The sequence below is a fragment of the Cavia porcellus genome, unplaced genomic scaffold (genome assembly GCF_034190915.1).
Source record: "Cavia porcellus strain 051 isolate PalLab524CR breed Dunkin Hartley unplaced genomic scaffold, mCavPor4.1 scaffold_31, whole genome shotgun sequence".
NCBI lineage: Eukaryota > Metazoa > Chordata > Mammalia > Rodentia > Caviidae > Cavia > Cavia porcellus.
This window is the reverse complement of record NW_026947514.1, coordinates 12938844-12956974: the sequence shown is the minus strand read 5'-3', so window position 1 is coordinate 12956974 and position 18131 is coordinate 12938844. Positions and strand designations below refer to the sequence as shown.

At 51.9% G+C, this 18131-nt stretch overlaps 1 protein-coding gene across 4 annotated transcripts in view; it reads right to left on the bottom strand.

Annotated features, from left to right (window-relative positions):
• Ttc7b (tetratricopeptide repeat domain 7B) overlaps nucleotides 1-17023 on the bottom strand; it is a 249360-nt gene extending 232337 nt beyond the window's left edge. The window contains exon 1 of one of the 4 annotated variants that reach the window (XM_063240840.1): nucleotides 16815-17023. In XM_063240840.1, the coding sequence (XP_063096910.1) occupies nucleotides 16815-16935 (121 nt within the window). In that variant the 5' untranslated portion in view covers nucleotides 16936-17023. The remainder of the gene's footprint in view (nucleotides 1-16814) is intronic. The other 3 variants (XM_063240837.1, XM_063240838.1, XM_063240839.1) reach the window with 3 other exon arrangements.
• Nucleotides 17024-18131: the final 1108 nt, after the last annotated feature.

The following is an 18131-nucleotide window of genomic DNA, read 5'->3' as shown; positions in this document are numbered from 1 at the left end:
GTCACCCTGTAGGAGTAGGCTTCCTGTCCGACTGTCAGCTAACCTAAGTGTTCCAAATGTTTAAGATGCAGACCAAGCTATGTTAGACAGGCTCAGTGTACTAAATGCATTTTCAACATATGCTATCTTCAGCTTACAATGGGTATATCAGGACCCCCATCTCAGTTGAGGAACATCTGTATCAGTGATGGCTAACCTTTCAGAGTGTTCAAGGATAAGAAATAGGCCCCTGCAGCACACATGCCATAGGTGAACCACCACTGTTCTTTTTAATTATTTGCTTTTTATTTCTGTTATTATCTATAAAACATAAACCACCTGATTTCAGTGCACCCTGAATCTTGAGTGCTGGCTTGACCAGGCACGGAGGGGTTCACACGACCTTGGCCATCATCTCAGAGCCAAGAGTGTCCAGGCTCCGATCACTCCTGAGGGTCCATCTCCCGCTTTCCCGGGGCTGCGTGTGCAGGTCCAGGACACAGCATCCGGCCAAGGCTGTACCTCTGTTTCACCTGAGGGAGCCGGGACACACTCCCCACCTCCTCCTGCCAAAACCTGGGTGCTTCCTGGAGCAGCTTCCCAGCTCCCTTGGCCTGAGCCAGGCATGTTCCTGGCAGCATCCTGCACACTGTTGTCTCACCAGCATGGAGTCAGGCCTGCGGGCACCAGGACTGGCAGGAGAACCAGTGAGGGGAGGCCTCTGCTCTCAGCAAGCTCCCACCTCAGACAGAAATGACAGACAACCAGAAAAGAGCCAGAGGAGAGTAAGAAAATAGAGACTTAAGGAGACGGGGGTGACAGTGACAGTGATACTGGCAGCTGCTTCACACTGTGTGGCCAGGGGCCTTCACACTGGCCTAGCTATAGCCCCAAACTTTTATAGGGGCTGGAAGGCCCTTGCTAAATTACCCATGCTAACTTCAAACTTGGCAATCCTCACTGTCTCAGCCTCCTGAGTAGCTGGGATTACCAGAACCTGATTAAAGTTTTTAAAAGTTCCTCTTATCTGCTGTTTATGGAGTGGACTCAGGTGGAGGGACAGAGGCAAAGACGGAAATGGTCAGAGGGCCACACCAGGCGTCAAAGCAGAGGTAACTGCATCTTGGTCAGGGGTGAGGGTGAGAAATGGTACCAGAAGGGGGCAATAGACTGATTGAGGACAGAGTTTGGCAGTAAAGCAATCAAGACTTACTAAGGGGCTGGACTGGAGGTGCAGCAGACAGAATAATGGCCCTCAAAGACACGACATTCTAGTCCCTGGAACTGGTGCAACGGGACCTTGCAGGCATGACTATACTAAGGGTCTGAAGGCAGGAGATGACCCCAGATCATGAGCTTCAGGGAGCAGATGTGACGGCAGGAGCGGAGGCTGTGCTGCTGGCTTAGAATTCGGTGGAGGGGTCACGGGCCATGTGACAGGGTTGGCCTCCAGCACCCAGAAAGGCAGGGACACGGATTTGCCCTGGGAGTCTCCAGGGGGACAACAGCCCTGCAAACACTTGATTTGGGTCCAGTGAGGCCCATTTCTCACTTCTGATCTGCAAAACGCTAAGAAAGTACATCTGCATTGTTTTAAGTCAGCAAATGTGTGATAATTTGTTACAGCAGCCACAGACTAATAAATGACAGATTAAGAGTGGAGAGGGCGGGGCTGGAGATTTAGCTCAGCGGCATAAGCGCCTGCCTTGCAAGCAGGCAGTCATAAGTTCGATCCCCGGTACCGATAAAAAGGAAAAAGACAAAAAAAAGAAAAAGAAAAAAAAAAAAAGTGGAGAGGGCAGAATGATGACTCCTCAACTAGAGAATGCAGTGGGAGACAGACATACCAGGTCACCCCCTACCAAAGCCTGGAGGAATGAAGCCAAGTTCAGTGTGCCATGAGAGTCAGTATCCAAGTGGAGAACCCAAGTCCAGGTCTGCCTGCTCACTTCCGGGACCGTTCCTCAACCTCAGCCCCATCCAAGATGCTTTACCTCTCCTCTGACTTGCACGGGGGGCCCAGCCACAGACATGGGACCCTGCTGTGACAGAAGCCAAGATCAGACAGTGCGTCCGGAGACAGGGAGTGGTCAGGTAGGCAAGCAAGAGCAGGGACATCAGGACAACAGTGCAGGCTTTGATGGAGGAGCCCTGCAGGAGGCCTGACACTGGGTGGTCCCCCTGGAATAGGGAGAGGAGGTGCCCTGTGTGGGAACTGGGAGCCGGGCATGATGCAAGCTGCAACGGGCTCACGGGCGCCTCGACGGGGCAGCAGGCGGCACCTGAGTGTGGTGCTGAAAGGAGAGGGCGAGGGCACTGCCTGGTGCAGGGAGGGTGAAACTCGGTTCAACCACAGGACAGCAGGGATTTCACTGCTGCTTTGCAGTTCATTTTGTTTTAGTGCATATTTGCGGTACGCGCTGATTGCATTCGTCATGGGGGGTCGCCGCACATACATGACACAGCTTAGCTCCTACCCCCTCCTCTCCCCTCTCCATCCATCTCCAGATTCCTGCCTGTTTGCAGAAAGATCTCCCTGTTTCTATTGTCTATCTTTTTAAAAAATTATTTATACTTTGGATGTCTCACCTAAGAGAAGTTATGTCATATTTAAGCTTGTATGTCTGATTTATTTCACTTAACACTATAATCTTTGGGTGCGACCACTTTCCTACAAACGACTCAGGTTTATCCTTTGTGGCAGAGCGGCACTTCGCTGTGAATAAATACCGCATCTTCTTGATCCAGTCATCCGCTGACGGACACATAGGTTGCTTCCTAGATTTATCTGTGATGAGTTGGGCCGTTACAATGTAAACACAGGCATGCACGGATCACTGTGGAATGACGACTCTACCTCTTCCGGGGAGGCACTTAAAACAGCTGGGTCAGATGAAATTTCTAGTTTCTAGTTCTTCACAGGGGTTGCACCAAGTTTATCCTGCTGCTTCTCCTTTCTCAGTGAAAAGCACAGCAGGTCCTGAGCTAGGTAGGAGTGAGGGGGTGTCCTCAGAGGAAGAGGAGAGGAAGCCTGGAAGGTGGAAGAGGAAGCCCACCACAGAGCAGGAAGCTCTCCAAGGTGTGGATCATCAGCTGTGTGTGGCTGGCGGGGTGCACAGCCTTCTCTAGCTATACAAAGGGAGTGTGGACAGTGGACGGGGTGAGCCAGGCTGGGGCCATGCACTCAGCAGCAAGAGATAGGACATCACTCTACTAAAAACAGATTCGCTGTCCCTCTGTGTACTTGTGGTCCCTCCCCCAAAGTGAAGGCCAAAGTCCTTGGGACCTATTTCCTTAGCTCTCACCCCATCTTGTCACTCACGCTCATGCTCTGTCACCAGCGCTTGAGGAAGGACTCAACACACATTTCTGGAATGAATCAACCGTGCACCTCCCATTTAGATAGGACCTAAGTTCTCAATCTCAGTAGACTCAGCTCCCCTGGGTGTGGGACACGCAATGGCCACCACTGCTGACCGAGGCCTTCCAGCCTCTACCTCAGGGCTATAGTTGCTCATCTCCTCTCTACACCGTCTTTGTTTAAACTGTGACCCAGTTCAAGGACCTAGGCATTTGGAGCTTTTGACTGAAAAGCAAAGATGGCAAAAAATCAAAGATAATGGAGCCTAAAAGAAGTTGGCAGAACTGAAGTTCTGGGAAAATCTTGGTAGTCAGAGTCCAGGCTTCATGCCAAAGCCTCCTCCCTACATCGCTGCACAGCACAGAAGCTGCAAGGACAGTGCAGGAGGGGACAGAGGACAGCATTCCCCTGCATGGGAGAACAGATGTGTACACACTGTTACACGCTCACACCCACATGCTCACACACTGTACACTCTCACACACTTATTCTCTCTCTCTCTCTCTCAGAACACAGTCACACGTTTTCCCTTGAGAAACTCAGCATAAAAAGAAAAAGTAATCTGAAGGTCACTAGCCTAGATTTGGTCTGGTCTGTCCTCCTGGCCCCTCTGTCCCTTCTGAGGGCAGGAAGTGACTCTGTGGCAGGGATCTTATCAGCCCAGCCCAGAGGTTTTTCCGGAAGGAGACCCACAAGCTAAGGTGACCACACCCACGGGGCTTCACAGCAAATCCTGAAGAGTCCAGGCCAAGCCCAGGGTCTTTGCTCTGGGAACACAGTCCATTGGGGAACAGAGACCATACCTTTGAGTCCAACCCAGGTAACTTAGCAGCTTAGCAAGACCATACCTCAAAATAAAAAACTTTTACAAGAGCTGGGGATACAGTGCAGAGTGAGGGACATGGGTTCAACCCCTGTGCTGGGAGGAAAAACAAAGATTCAATACAGAGCAAACTCTCTTGGCCTGGTGGGCCATGGAGGGAAAGTGCCATTTGTTGCAGGACCTGGCCCCAGCACCCCAGCAGGTCACCTGTCACTGGTCACTCTTAGGATATGGCTAGCTTTCAAGAAAACACTGTTTCTTACTATGTTTTCAACCTGCAAGGACAGCACGGGTAAGCAGTCTGAATGTGCAGAGGGACACAGAAGGCGATGGGGGGACCTGACACCTCTCTCTGCTTGGAAAGCACATGTCCACCCTGCAGCTCTTCAGAGCCACAGGAAGGGAGAGTCAGGAGTTCAGGCAGCCTGACTGGCATCCCCTCAGCCAGAACTCACTGAGTGCCCCAGACACTAGGGGCCACCACCAGTCACCCTAACACCGCCATCAACAGTAGCAGATGCGGGACTAGGCCTCGGGTTCTCTGCAGCCTCAGCCTGATCGTCTGTCTACTAGGTTTCTTCATACGGGACTTGAGCAAGAGGGCAGGTCTCAGAGGTCATCCTGGCTCCTCAGGACAGTGGCCAGCATGCAGTGGGAGGTTAGTAAATGTTTGATGAGTGAATGAATCCAAGTATATTCCTCCAGGGCAGCATAACTGGGCATCAACTGTGCGTCCTGTTCCTGGTGCCTGAACACAACAATGAACAGAACCAGCAAGGAAGCCCTGCCCCACAGGAATGACGGGCACCTTGGTCTCTGTACCTCTGATACACACAGAACCCAGCTCACCAGGAGGTGGGGGCCAGGCGACCAGCTGGACACAGGCAAAGCCTTGGCTCTGGGACCCGCTTAGTGCCTTTGTCTTCAGCTCCCAGCTCAGTGGCAACGCAGGACCCACAGGAAGCTCCCGCCACACGCCTGACACTCACTACACTATTACTGTCACCCCTTTGCCGTCTCCTTAGCACCCCACAGAGAACCAGGCATCTGAGGCTTTCCACCTTCCTTCCACACACACTACTCCGACGTGGAGCCCCTGCCAGCACTGGAACTGCATCATCTCATTCATTCCTCAAAACACCCAAGGCCACACAGGCAGTGGAGCTGGATCTGAACCCGGGCCTGGCAGGGTGATGCCCACCGCCTCCTCCCACACCCCTGCTCCTTCCCTGCCTCCACCTGCCTGGTAAGGGGCTCTGGCTCACCACTTGCTCAGGACTGAGTTTGTGGGTTTCAGGGCTTTCAGTGTTAAAGCCAGGAAAGCCTCAGGCCAATGCCACCACCCGAAGCAACCTCCTCCTCCTGGTGCTCTGCCAGGCCTTACTCTGCCACCTAAGCCCACCCTGGCATCAGCCCTCCAGGAACCCAGCTGTACCCTTTGCATTTTGCAAGTGACACTGTCACTGTTCTCAGACTACCACAACCATGTGTATAGTCTGGTCCCAGAACTTCCTGTGCAACAACAATCTGGTCTTGGAGCTCCTTGTGACTTAATCCTGCTTCCTGACCCCAAACCCATTAACAGCTCCTGAAGCACATGCTTAGGCTAGCTTTGAGACTCTGAGTGGCTAACAAGCCTGCAGGTGACGCTGCAGCCTGGAGGCTGCGTGCCGGTCCTGAATTGCAAGTTCTCCCTGGTAGTGACCTGCTGGTTCTGTGTTGTCTGATGCTTCTCCGACACCTGGTGCTCTGCCCACAAAGAGTAGGCGCTCACTGAATGCTAACACTGTGACTGAGAGCAGGGTTCCCACACCAGCGTGCTCCAGCAGAGGCCTGTTTAAAACTTCAGATTTCCAGCCACTACCTTGGGCCAGGAGAATCTCCACCTGAAGAAGAGACATCTGGAAATCTATATGGTTCTCACAGCCTGTCCCAGTCCAGCAACATTGGTGGCACCTGGGTTTGTAAAGAACACAGGCCCCAGACCTGCTGTATCAGGAAATCTAGGAGGGCTCTGCAATCAGGATTCTGACAAGCTGTCTGGTGACGCTTTGATCGGACCCGCTCTGAAAAACATTAGTGCAGTAGAAGAATAATGGAACTACAGAGCCGGGCTGCAATCCAGCTCAACTAACTTCTCCTACCCTTAGTCTACACATCCCCTAAACAAGAATTACGACCCCTGACCTCATTTGGCTACTGTGACAATTATCTGAGATCATGTCCAGAATCTGGCATTCAGGAGAAGCCAAGGAATGCTGCCTGTTCTTCCCTGGTGGCCCTAATATAACAGCATGAAGTTGGGGAAATGATAGTTTTAGAGGATTAAGTGATGTACACAGGATTACTTGGAAGGTAAGGGCACGAAGATAACGATTCTAGGCCTGATCAGGTCTTCAGCAGAACCCGAAAGGTCTACTCTGCATAGTTCCGCATCTCCGCCCCTAGTCACACTTGATGAGCACAGACAGGCAAAGCCCAGGGTGCCCAGGGCTGCTGCTGCTCCATCAAGCTTCCCACAGCTTGCACTGTCCTTCACATTGCACAAGGCACCCATCTCAAGTGTGTGTCAGACATGCTTATTGTAGTAGCCAACGGGGACAGTAGTGAGAGGTCTCAGCAAACCTCCCGCCTCCCTGTGTTCCTCAAATGGGAAACACTGGCTTTCAAGGTGTCAAAGTCCTAGAATATTCCACCATTTGCCAAGCATGAGGTCACTCAGAGGAGCGGGAATCCACCTAGGTAAGGGCACAGGGACCTAGGAGCAAAAGCCATTCATTCCCCAGCGTTCAGTGCCAAGCTGGCCAGGCAGCTGGGGTATGAGGGGTCGGGGGGGAGTGAGGAGGTGGGCCAGCTGAAACGGCTTCAGTGGCAAGTAATAACCAAACCCCACCCCACAAGGCCTCAGGGTAGGAAGATATTATCTCACAGAAGACCAGAGCTTCGCTACACCTGTTGCCATCAGCAGTTCAGCAAGAGGAGAGCCACATCTTCCGTTTTAAGCATAGATGTTGCTCTTCAGAAGGATGACAGAAGCCTCCACCAAGCAAATGCCCCCTGATGGTTTGCTGTCTAGAACTAAGCAACATGTTGAGTGCCTCAACCAGTCACAGGCAAGCAAGTGAAATTACTAGGGCCAGAGTCCACCTGGGTAAAGCACCCAGCTGGAAAGGCTGACATAGAACAAACCTAAGAGTCAGGCCAGGAGAAGGAACATGGAAGGAGGTAGAGAATGCCGAATTGACAAAGAGGGAGCCTTTACTTGGCCACAACTCGTGAGACCCCACCAACACCAAAGGTAAACAACAGTCTTTGCGAGACACTTCTCCGGGACACAGGCATCACTTATAACTCAGCTCTCACTCCACTGCAGAAGTCCCGCACGCTTACTTCCTTACACTGTTCCCTCTGCTCAAGGCCTGGGCTCATGAAAGTCTGTGGGTGGGCCAGGACCACACAGCAGCCACCAATGTGCTCTGAGCCCAACTCATGACTGGGAGCACGAAAAGCCAGCAATGGCTCTCAGTGCCCTCAAAGCTGGAGGAAAACAGCCCTGAACTGGGGGTGCTGGGAGATGACACAAAACACCCCCAGAAGTGCACAACACGTGCTTCCCAGTGACAGCATACTCTGACCAGGCGCTGTGCTAAAGTAAACACATTTAGGTATTATGGGGTTTCCCTCATTGAGTCTTACAAACCCCCTTAAGTTTGGTGCTATTACTGCACCTACGGTTTATCCCCCAAAAGGCTCATGTGTGCAGAGGTGGAGCTTTCGGAAGGTGAATGGATCATGGGGGTTTCATCAGCTGCTTAATCCATCGATGAGTTCATAGCCCAACCTGCTGTTAGAAGATGGCTCTGACAGAGGGGGCAGGTCACTGAGATGTGACCTGGGAGAGGTGTATTCTTGTCTCCAGCTCCTTCTTTTTTTAATGGTTCTTTCCTCTTCTCTCTGCTTCTGACCCCCATTAGTGGGTACATTTCCCCCACCAGGCCTCTCTGCCATCATGTTTCTGCCTTGGCAGACTTTGGACTGGAACTGTGAGCCAAAATAAATCCTTCCCCCTGTAAGTTGTATATGCTGGGTACTTTGTCTTCAACAATAACAACAACAACAACAAATGACTAATACACTTTACAATAATAAATTAATTTCTGGAATTCAGGGTCTGAGGATGTAGCTCAGGGTTAGAATACTTGTCTGACATATGTGAGGCCCTAGGGTAGATCCCCAGCGCTACCAAATAATAACCATTTCTGGAATCCAAAACTCTAAAAAAACCAAAAGTTGGGTTTTCTTGTTATTCGCTTACTGGGCAGCTCAAATGAATTGATGTGACACTGTTTATAATCTCTTTATCCCTTTTGTGATGACTCTTGATGTGTTTTGATGTAGAAACACTGACATAGGGTCATACAATGTGCACTGTATGTACCACGTTCTGGAAATTTCTGCATTCTGAAGCACATTTGGCCCCAAGGAACTCAAAAAGAGGGCTCTGGGTATGTGTAGTCCTACTTTACCATTGCACTTCACAATGGTAAGTGTTCCCTTAAGAAGTAGGGGAACCATCTTAAACTCAAGCGGATGAACTCCAGGTCACTGTCAACAGTGGGCCTTGCTGTTTGAAAGAAGACACTGCCCTCCCTGGGTCTGTATCCTCATCACCAGGATCTCAGTGGGTTTCAATGTTTGTTCACATTTCTTCAAAAGGACCTCAGGGGAAGTGTCACTGCTGCAGTGTGTGTGACCTGTCCACCTGCCGCCAGGCCCCCTGGCATGTGCTAAAAAGTGTTCCCCAAAGCAATGTGGATACTGTTCTACAGCAGGATCTGTAAGGTCTTATCTGGTTCTAACAAGACAAACAGGCTTTCCTGCAAAGGAAGAGCAGCTGGGAGGAACTTGAACCAGACCATGACAGATGGATAATCTTCTGATCTGTAGCAAGAATTCCAGAGCTGAATATCGTGAGGGAAGATGGAAAACAAGCAGGGGGTCCAGGAGTCCAGACTGGCCAACGGATGCCAGGCGGACATGCTGGAAAGACCTGGCTGCGCCAAGCAGATGAATGTCGGGAATCCTCCTCCCTCCCAACTGGAAGCTTGAAAATTCCTCCAAGCACAAGGCCAGGCCAAGGGCTGGGCAGTCCCAGCCCCACTGAACATGGCCACAGGTTAAGGTCCTTCCCCTCTGACTGCTTGACTGCCAGGACCATGAGTTCCAATGCCTAGCTCAGTGCCGTCAATCCAAAAATTAAGGCCCCTGGTCTACCACTGAAGTCTGTCCTTCATTAGAGAACAGGACAGAGATATGACAGCAGCACATTTGGCCTAGAAAGATCAAGATGGAGAGGCGGTGTGATGGGTAAACTAATGGTCAACTTGTAACACCCAGCTGAACTCAGCATGGTGCTGGGTGTGGAAGGCCCACCTAAGGGTTGTTGCCAACAACACAAAAGCAGAACTGGAAGGGAAGATGGAAAAGCTTGTCACACTTGTTTACCTGTTATGAACTCAGCTGCTGTCACTGGAGGAGCTCAGGTCCTCGCTGTCACTGAGGACGGCTGCAGGTTCTTTTGAGGGGAGCTCTGATCCTTACTTTGAGTGTCGCTCCTTGGAAGATCCCTCCTGACACAGATCCTTTATCTAACTGGCACAGACTTTCTAGCTTTCACCACTGACCTTTGGGCCTTCCGAGGGCAGATCCTCGATACAGACCTAAGTGAGACATTGTTGTGAGCTCTAGGCCTCCAGGTGGTCTGGTGGAGGACATTGCCATGGGATTCAGGCCCTCAGCTGGGTCCTGTTATGGTTTCTGTCTGGATGTCCCCCCAAAAGCCTCAAGTGATGGGGAGGGGGCTTTTCAGAGGTGGCTGAATCTAGAGTTTAGTGGTCTAAGTGCAACACTGCTGAAGAGGGGAGGCGGCCTGCACATAAAGGAGGGAAAGAGGCTTGCTCTGCCCTTTTTCTCTTGTTGCTTTTGTAGTCTTCCACTACCATGAACTGTTACCCCTCTGCCACATCACCCTGCCTTGCAGCTAGTTGATCATGAACTGAAACCTCTACAAACTGTGAGCAAAATAAACCTTTCCTCCTTTAACTTTGGGTGTCAGGTATTTTGTCTCAGCAATGAGAGAAAGGTATGCTCTATCATGTCTCTAGCCTGTCGTCTCTAGCATTTGGACAGATCTCCTGTACTTTTGCATCTGACCCTTTGGTTACTACTATAAAATAATCATATAAATTATGTGTCTTACATTAAATCTTTTCCTTTGCAAACTCTTTCTACAACAGCCAGTGACAGTTCCCTGGTGTCCTTCCCCACCTTCTGGGGACAGTCTGACTCTCAGAATCTGTAGTGTCCCAGGAACATCCCAAGAAGCCATTCCTAAGCAGCAGAGCCATTTTCCACGTCATAGCAGAGACTCTGAGTTACACCTCAGCCTGTTTTCCAAAGAGGACCCTTAGGCCACCAATGACTCTTCCGCTCTTTGGAAAGACTGCAAGGCATGGATAAGAGCAGGGGTGATCCAGGAGCCCAGTCTGTGCTCGGCAGTCCATGGTGGTCCATGAGGCCACCTACTCCCTTCCCTCAAACAGCAGAAATCACAGCTACGGGCAGAGGCAAGAACTTCACTGGCAGTTAATGATCTAAATACATTTTGTAGCCAAGCTTTTCCCTACCGACACATCACTAAGAGGTGATTAAAATGTCTCAGACTTGTGGAATCAGACAGGCAATGATCCCTTAGGGGAGAAATTACCATTTGGGGCCTAATTGTTCTAAGTGAGCTTCATAACTGAGCTCACCTAAGAAGGCCAACAGGCTGGGAGGGAGAGAAGCCGGCACTGCCTAGAGGAGAGGGCTGGCTGGGCCTCCCAGGGGCACTGTCTGCATCACTGAAATATGAAGGAATCACTCTCTTTTTTCCTAGCCAAGATAATGACCTAAACTCGGGGTCAGGAGGTAGTTAAGGGGTAGAGTGCTTGCCTAGCATGCGCAAGCCCATGGATTCCACAAAAATAATAAGGTGAACACCAGGACTTAGCCTGCCTTGCTCAGGGTCACACAGAGCTGCTGGGGAGACTGAACACCAGCTTATACAAAGTCTGAACCCACTGAACCTGCACCGCCAGCTACATGGAGCAGGTACTATCACCCTGCCTTACCATGGAGGCAGGCAGGCTCAGAGAGGTTAAGCAACCTGCACAAGGTCACCCAGTCAGCTACAAAGAGTCCAGATGCTCAATGACTGTACTTCACACACAGCAGTGAACCTTGCCGTTTCAGGGCTGCAGGGTGACATTCCAAAGAAAGAGGACAATTGAGACTATCCTCCTGGGGGCCAAGACTCCCCTGAGAGCCAACCAGAAGGCAATACACAGCAATTCACCTTCCTCCCTGTGTCCCCACAACTACCTCAGCTCTAGGCCAGGGCACCTCAGGTTTCCCTGTGCCCACACAGCCCCTGGACACCTTGCTGAGATGCAGATTGGGACTCCAGAGGTCAGAGGTGGGCCAGGGTGTCTGCATTCCTCACATGTCCAGGTGGTGTCTTCACAGTGGGTCCATAGACTGCACTTCAGACAGCAAGAGCCGAGACCTGGGTGGTACTTTCTCCCAGCCCCTGAAGCCCATGTGAACACTCACTAGCAGGATGGCCTAGGCTCAGTGCAGAGCCAGCTATATCGTAGCACTTTGGTCTTTAAGATGGAGCAAATCAAATGGTGACTACAGTGGGGTATGAGGCAGAAATCCGACTTCTGGGTTCTGATTCTGACTTGGCATTTGCCCTTCCCTTCCTCACCCATCTCTTGGCAAAACCTCAGCCAGCTTTATCTCAGAAGTCAGGCTGGAGCAGTGCACTGGGCAGGTGTCCCTGCTTAGAGTCCCTGATGGGGAGGAGCTTCCGGGTCCTTTTCCAGAGGAGCCCGAAGTGCAGGAGGAGCACGGAGAGCAGGTGAGTGCTCTGCTCGCAACCTGCCAGGGCACCCACATCGCTCAGAGATCAGCCAAAGCCCACAGGCTCTGGGACCTCAGCTTTCTGTCCTTGAATCCCATCCCTGGAATGCACTTCGCAACTTCTTCAGTCTTGCTCAGAGCTGCCTTCCCAGGAGGGCTTGCTCAGGCCACCCTAGGAAACACAGCTCACCATTTCAGCTCGGAGTCCCTGTACCGTCATCCCTGGCACCCCACCTGCAAGACGCCTGCTCCCTCCCCATCAGAACTCTTCCCCTCAGGACTCATCACCCCAGGGCAACCTGTACCCTTAGTGATCTTGCAGACTGTGGTCTCTCCGCCCCATCCACACAGACCATGGCTTCCTGAGGGCAGGGGTGTCTGTCCGCTTTTTCACTGAGCCGTCCCAGTGACCAGCACTCAGCAAGTACTCCAAGTCTGTGGGGTGACTGAATGAATGAAGGTATGAGAGGCCTGACTGCAGTGTCAGGCTCAGTGATGACCAAGGTAAGCTTCTGACCTCAAGTTTAAAATGAGAAACTGAGTCTGGGTTGTTAAGTGATTTGACCAAGGTCATACAGTCAAGATACAGGAGAGCCAGGAATGAAGCCCCTGTCTGGCAAAGATTGCACTCTTTTCTGTCTGTGCCCACCTTCAAGGTGACTATCTCAGCATGGCAAACATGCTTTCACTTGGGAACTTCAGCAAGTCTGCCCTGAATTTGTGCTAATGCTCTGAAGGGAACCTAAAAACGAGCCGTTCCACCCCAAGGCAGAAAGAAGCCACTGCCAGTCCCAGGGAACCCCCATCAGACAGAGAAAGGGAGGACTCACCTTCAAACACTTCTCTGAACCCTAAAGCATGGCTCCCAACAATTCTGGTCTTGTTTCATCTTTTGCTTTGCCTTATTTTGTGGCTTCCTGAGCAATCTCTTGGACCATTTCAAGTCTGGGTAACCTTTGGTCATGAACAGCTGCAGCATATCATGTGAGTCTTTGCGACAAAACCTTACCCCCCACCCCACCACGAATTTCCCCAAACCAAGCTCCCACATGGACACAGGGACCACAATGTCCTGCTTGGCCACCCAACGAGCTGCTTAGCCACATGAATCAGGTCCGGGGAAGAGAGCAGATCCTTGTGGGGACGGTGCAGGTAGAAGGATGATCCCAGGCCACCAAAAGCCCATCTGCCCTCTCATTCCAAGGACCACCATAGCTCCAGTCCCCCCCTCCCACCCACCACTCTCAATCACTTTTCTTATAATCACTTCTCCCTGTCTGATGCCACCCTGTTTGTTTATTTCTATATCTGCTCATCAGATGTCTCCCAGCGCAGAGCAGTGCATGAGGGTAAGGCTTGGTCAGCGCTGTTCACCGCCGTCCTGTGACTGGCACAGGTGGGTACACACACATTGGCGGAATGAGTGAGGCAAAGAGAGCAGAAAACAAGTAGATTTTGGAAGGAAAATATAAAACAGAAGGCTCACAAATGAACCCATTTAAGCCCAACATCAACCTGCACAAAAGAGGTCATTATGCCACGTAGCTGGGAAGGACAAAGCAGACCCAGGACAGTCCAACTCCAAGAGGAAAAGAGAAAATGCTGCCAGATGTGGTGGTACCTGCCAGGAATCCCAGTACTAAGGGAGGCTGAGGCAAGAGGGTTGCAAGTTCCAGCCAAGTCCGGGCAACTTAGCAAGACCCTGTCTCAAAGTTTAAAAAAGGCGCTATGAGTTTAGTTCAGTGTGAAGGCCCTGGGTTCAATCCCTAGTACAGAGAGGGAGAGGGAGAAGAGAGAGAGGAGAGCAGGAGAGGAAGAGTGAGTTGGAAGGAGGGGAGGGGGCATGGCAGAAAGGAGGAGAAGAGGGAGAGGGGACAGCAGACAGAAACAAGCACAAGGTAGTAAACCTTCCAAGAAGGGCAAAGCCAAGCTGCCTTGGGAACCCTAAGAACAAACACCTTCCCTCAAATACAGATTTAACTGAGATAAATCAACATTGTCCACCAACCCCCGCCAAGGCAAGACTGCACTTCCTCCATGCCCCTGGCACCACGGAAGGCCCCAAAGCTACCCAAGAAAATACCTGCCTATGGCAGAAGACATCACAATCCCCAATTTTACTATAATTATACTACAAAGCTACGAAATAAAAACAGTACAGTACCAGCAATTAAAATAGACCCAAGGACAAATGGCACCAAATAGAAGATGCAGAAACAACTCCAAGCACACTCAGTCACCTGATCTTTGACAAAGGGGCAAAGGAACTTCACTGGAAGAAAAATAGCCACTTTAACAAATGATGCTGGGCAAACTGGCTTTCCACAGGCTGAAGATTAAACTAGAACCATATCGCTCACCATGCACCAGACTAAAATCCAAATAGATAAAAGATCTAAATATTAAAACAGAAACAATCTACTAGAAGATAGAATAGGTAAGACTCTTAAAGACACAGGTGTAGGCAAAGAACTTTTAACCAAAACTCCAGCTGCATAGAATACTACAAAGAATGAACAAATGGGATCATAGCAAATTAAAAAGCTTTTGCACAGCAAACGAAACCACTAACAGAGTGAGGAGACAATTCACAGAATGGGGGAAAAATGCCACAGAATGCCAGTTGTTCTTAGGACAAAGGACTAATATCTAAAATACACTGTATAAAGAATTCAAAAAAAAAAGTCAGACCCTCCCAAATTGAAAGATCCAGTGCAAAAAATGGACACCTGAAATGAATAGACTTGTCTCAAGTGAGGAAGTACAAAGAGTAAATACATGAAAAAATGTTCAACATCACCAGTCATAAAGACAACACTGAGATTTTATCCCACCCCAGGAAGAATGGAGGTCATCAAGGAATCAACTAATAACAAGCAGCAGAGCTGTGGGGAAAATCAAACACATGTTGCAGACCAGTGGAAATCAGTGTGGAGATTCCTCAAAAAATTAAAACTAGAGGTTTCATTTGACTCAGCTGTGCCCCTGCTAGGTACCTTAGTTAAAAGCATCACCGCAGTGATATATGCATACTCATATCTATAGTGGCACAATTTATAACAGCCAAACCTTGGAAACAGCCCAGATGCCCCTCAATGGATAGAGAACATGTGGTATTTATATGCAGTGGAGTACTACTCTGCCATAAAGAAGGATAAACTTGGGACATTTTTAGGCAAATGGATGTATCTAGAAACCATAATTTAATTGAGATACATCAGAAACACAAGTTAAATATTGTACTGTTTCTCAAAAAGGGTAAATAAGGAACAAATGGAGGATATAGATTGGGAAGTAGGAAGAGCATGTTCAAATGGGAAGAGGAACAAGGGAGGAGGAAGAGAAGGAATGGAAAAAAGATTTTTAAAAAACAAAGAAAGGAAGAAAAACACAAAGAAAGGGAGAAAAAAATTGAAACAAAGTTTCTGTTAATGGGGACAGCAAGAGAAGTTGAAGGGAGGGGAAAGGGAGAAAAAAAGAATTAAGATATATTATGTCCAGGTGCAAATCTCCCATGATGAATGTGATCATTATGTATGGCAAATGTGTACTAATAAAAAGAAAAAAAGAATGAAAGAAACCTGCCCAGAGCAAGATCCCATAGCTGAAGATGTGAGAACCAAGTTCTTATTTCAAGGCACTAATGCCATAAATGACACAAACCCTCCTTGAAGAGAATATGTCACATCATTCTCCATCTCTGAGGAGTTTGAGGTTAGGAAGTTGAAAAGAGTAGGCAGGTAGGTGGGTCCTTTCTGGAATGAGCAGTGCATTTCTTTCATTCATTCATTTGTTCGGTGGGCATGACCTCACGCAGCTTTGAGAACCTCCTAAGAGGAGGCAGCACCAAAGCCTCTCCCCTCCTGCCAGTCTCTTGGTGCCTGTGGTTTTGGCGGGTACTGAAAGACAAGCAAACATTAACAATACTTGCTTCCAAAACAAATAAGGCCACGTGGAGCTGCGCTCTGGAGTGGGATTTCAGCTGCAATTTGGATTCGACTGGTTGGAAGAGCCAACTCAGACAACGGGGTCGTGGATCAGCTCCAGGCCCGGGGCTCCTACTCCAATCCCCTGCTCCTCGGGGTACCGAGTGTCTCCCTCGCCCGCTCAACTCCATTCCCAACATCTTCAACACATTCTCCCTTCTCTCCACATTATCCTTTCTCCTGACTCTGTTCCCGCGGTGTTCTCAACCTTGACCTTTCCAACTCTGCAGCTCAACGTCCCACTGTCTGAACCCCAGGACTTGCACCCCAACCTGCCACCACCACCCTCTTTACACTCCAGGTCTGAGCTTCCTTCCACCCAGGGCCCTGAACACCATATGTTTACAACAGCCCGGCTCGCAGGACCCTGAGCACCCCACACACACACTCTGCTGGACCCCTATACGCTCACACTCTTGTACTGAGGGCGCCCCCCGACATCGCCTCCAACTTCTCAGCAGCCCAAGGCCGGCGCTGGCCTCCTGGATCCCGGGACACGGCGACTCCTGGAGCCCCTGACCGCGGACGCCACAGACACGACACCAGCCCTGTGCGCCCGGACTCCGGGACGCCCGCGCGACCCTCGCCCCGGGACCCCACCCTGCGCGGCTGCGGGGACCTCGGGCTCCCCGCGGGCCCGGGCCGCGCACAGCCGGCCTGCGCCCCGCGCCCCGGAGCCGCCCGCCGAGGCCGCGCGTACCGTTGGCGATGAGCTTGGCCGACAGCTGCTTGACGAGCTCGGGGATCCGCTCCCACTGGCACTCGGAGCGGCAGCGTTCGATCTCCGTCTCCAGCCGCGAGCCCCCCTTCCTGGTCGCCATGGCGGCCCGGCCGGCTGGCGCGCAGCCCCAGGCCCCGCAAGGCCCCGCAGGCCCCGCAGGCCCCGCGCCCGCCGCCGCCGCCGCCCCTCGCCACCTCCCGCCGCCGCCGCCGCGGCTCGGGCACGGGCTCGCGGCGTAACGGGAGCGCCGGCCGCGAAGGGCGGGGAGGCGGGCGGCGGGCGCGGCTGGGCCCCGGGCGCCGCGAGGAGCGGCCCCTGCCGGCCAGGGCCGGAGCCGCAGCGGGGCCGGGGCCGGGGCCGGGGCCGGGCGAGACGCGGCCGAGCCGAGGCCCCGGGAGAAGCGAGGCTGGAGGCGTGGGGAGCGGGCGGGGGCTGCGCGGGACGCCAGCGACGGGTCCGGAGCGGCGGCCGCCGGAGGCTGCGACTCCCCGCCCCCAGCAACAGCACGGCGCGGGCCACCGACCCGGGAAGGTCACCGGCCCGCAGCGCTGGGAGGCCTGGGGCCTGCGGGGGCGACTCCGCCGTCCCAGCCGCCTGCGGCCCCCGGGCCTGTGCTGGCCCGTGCCCGGGTCAGGCGCCCTCTGCCCCGCAGCTTCGGCCCCCATCCGGGCGGGGGAGGGCGGGGACTCCTCCACTCCCCGCCCCAGCGCCTGTCTGAGCTGAGCTGGGCAGAGACAACCCGGGGCTCCGACCCAGCCCTTGCCCTCTGAGGACATGGCAGTCATCAGTGGGTTTCCCTGGCCCGGCCCAGTAGCCGAGCCCGGGCAGGTGTCTGAAGCGCGTCTTCTCTGGCTGTGCAGTTATTCAGCAGCTGTGTAGTTATTCAGCAGCTGTGTAATGATCAGCAACCACCGCACCCACCCAAGGCACTGGAGCTAGGGATGCGCCCGGAGCCAAAACGACAAAGTCTGATGGAGCCTACATCCCACTCTAGGGGATGAACAATGAAGCAAAATATGGTAGCAAATTAGAAAGTTTAAAGGCTACTGGAAGAAACTGCTGGCTTCGACGAGGAAGACTTCAAGTTGAGGGGGTGGGAGGTTGTAATTGTAAATGGGATGGTCAGGGGTGGCCTCCTTGAGGTTGAGCATATTTGGTGAGTTAGAGGAACAGCAGAGGCCAGAGGGGCCAAAGTAAGAGTCCAGGAGCGGGAATGATGAGCTCAAACTGGAGCGAGTAGGACTTGCAGTCGTTGTTAGGCCTTGTGGCTTTTGCCCTGTTTAGATGGGGGGTCAT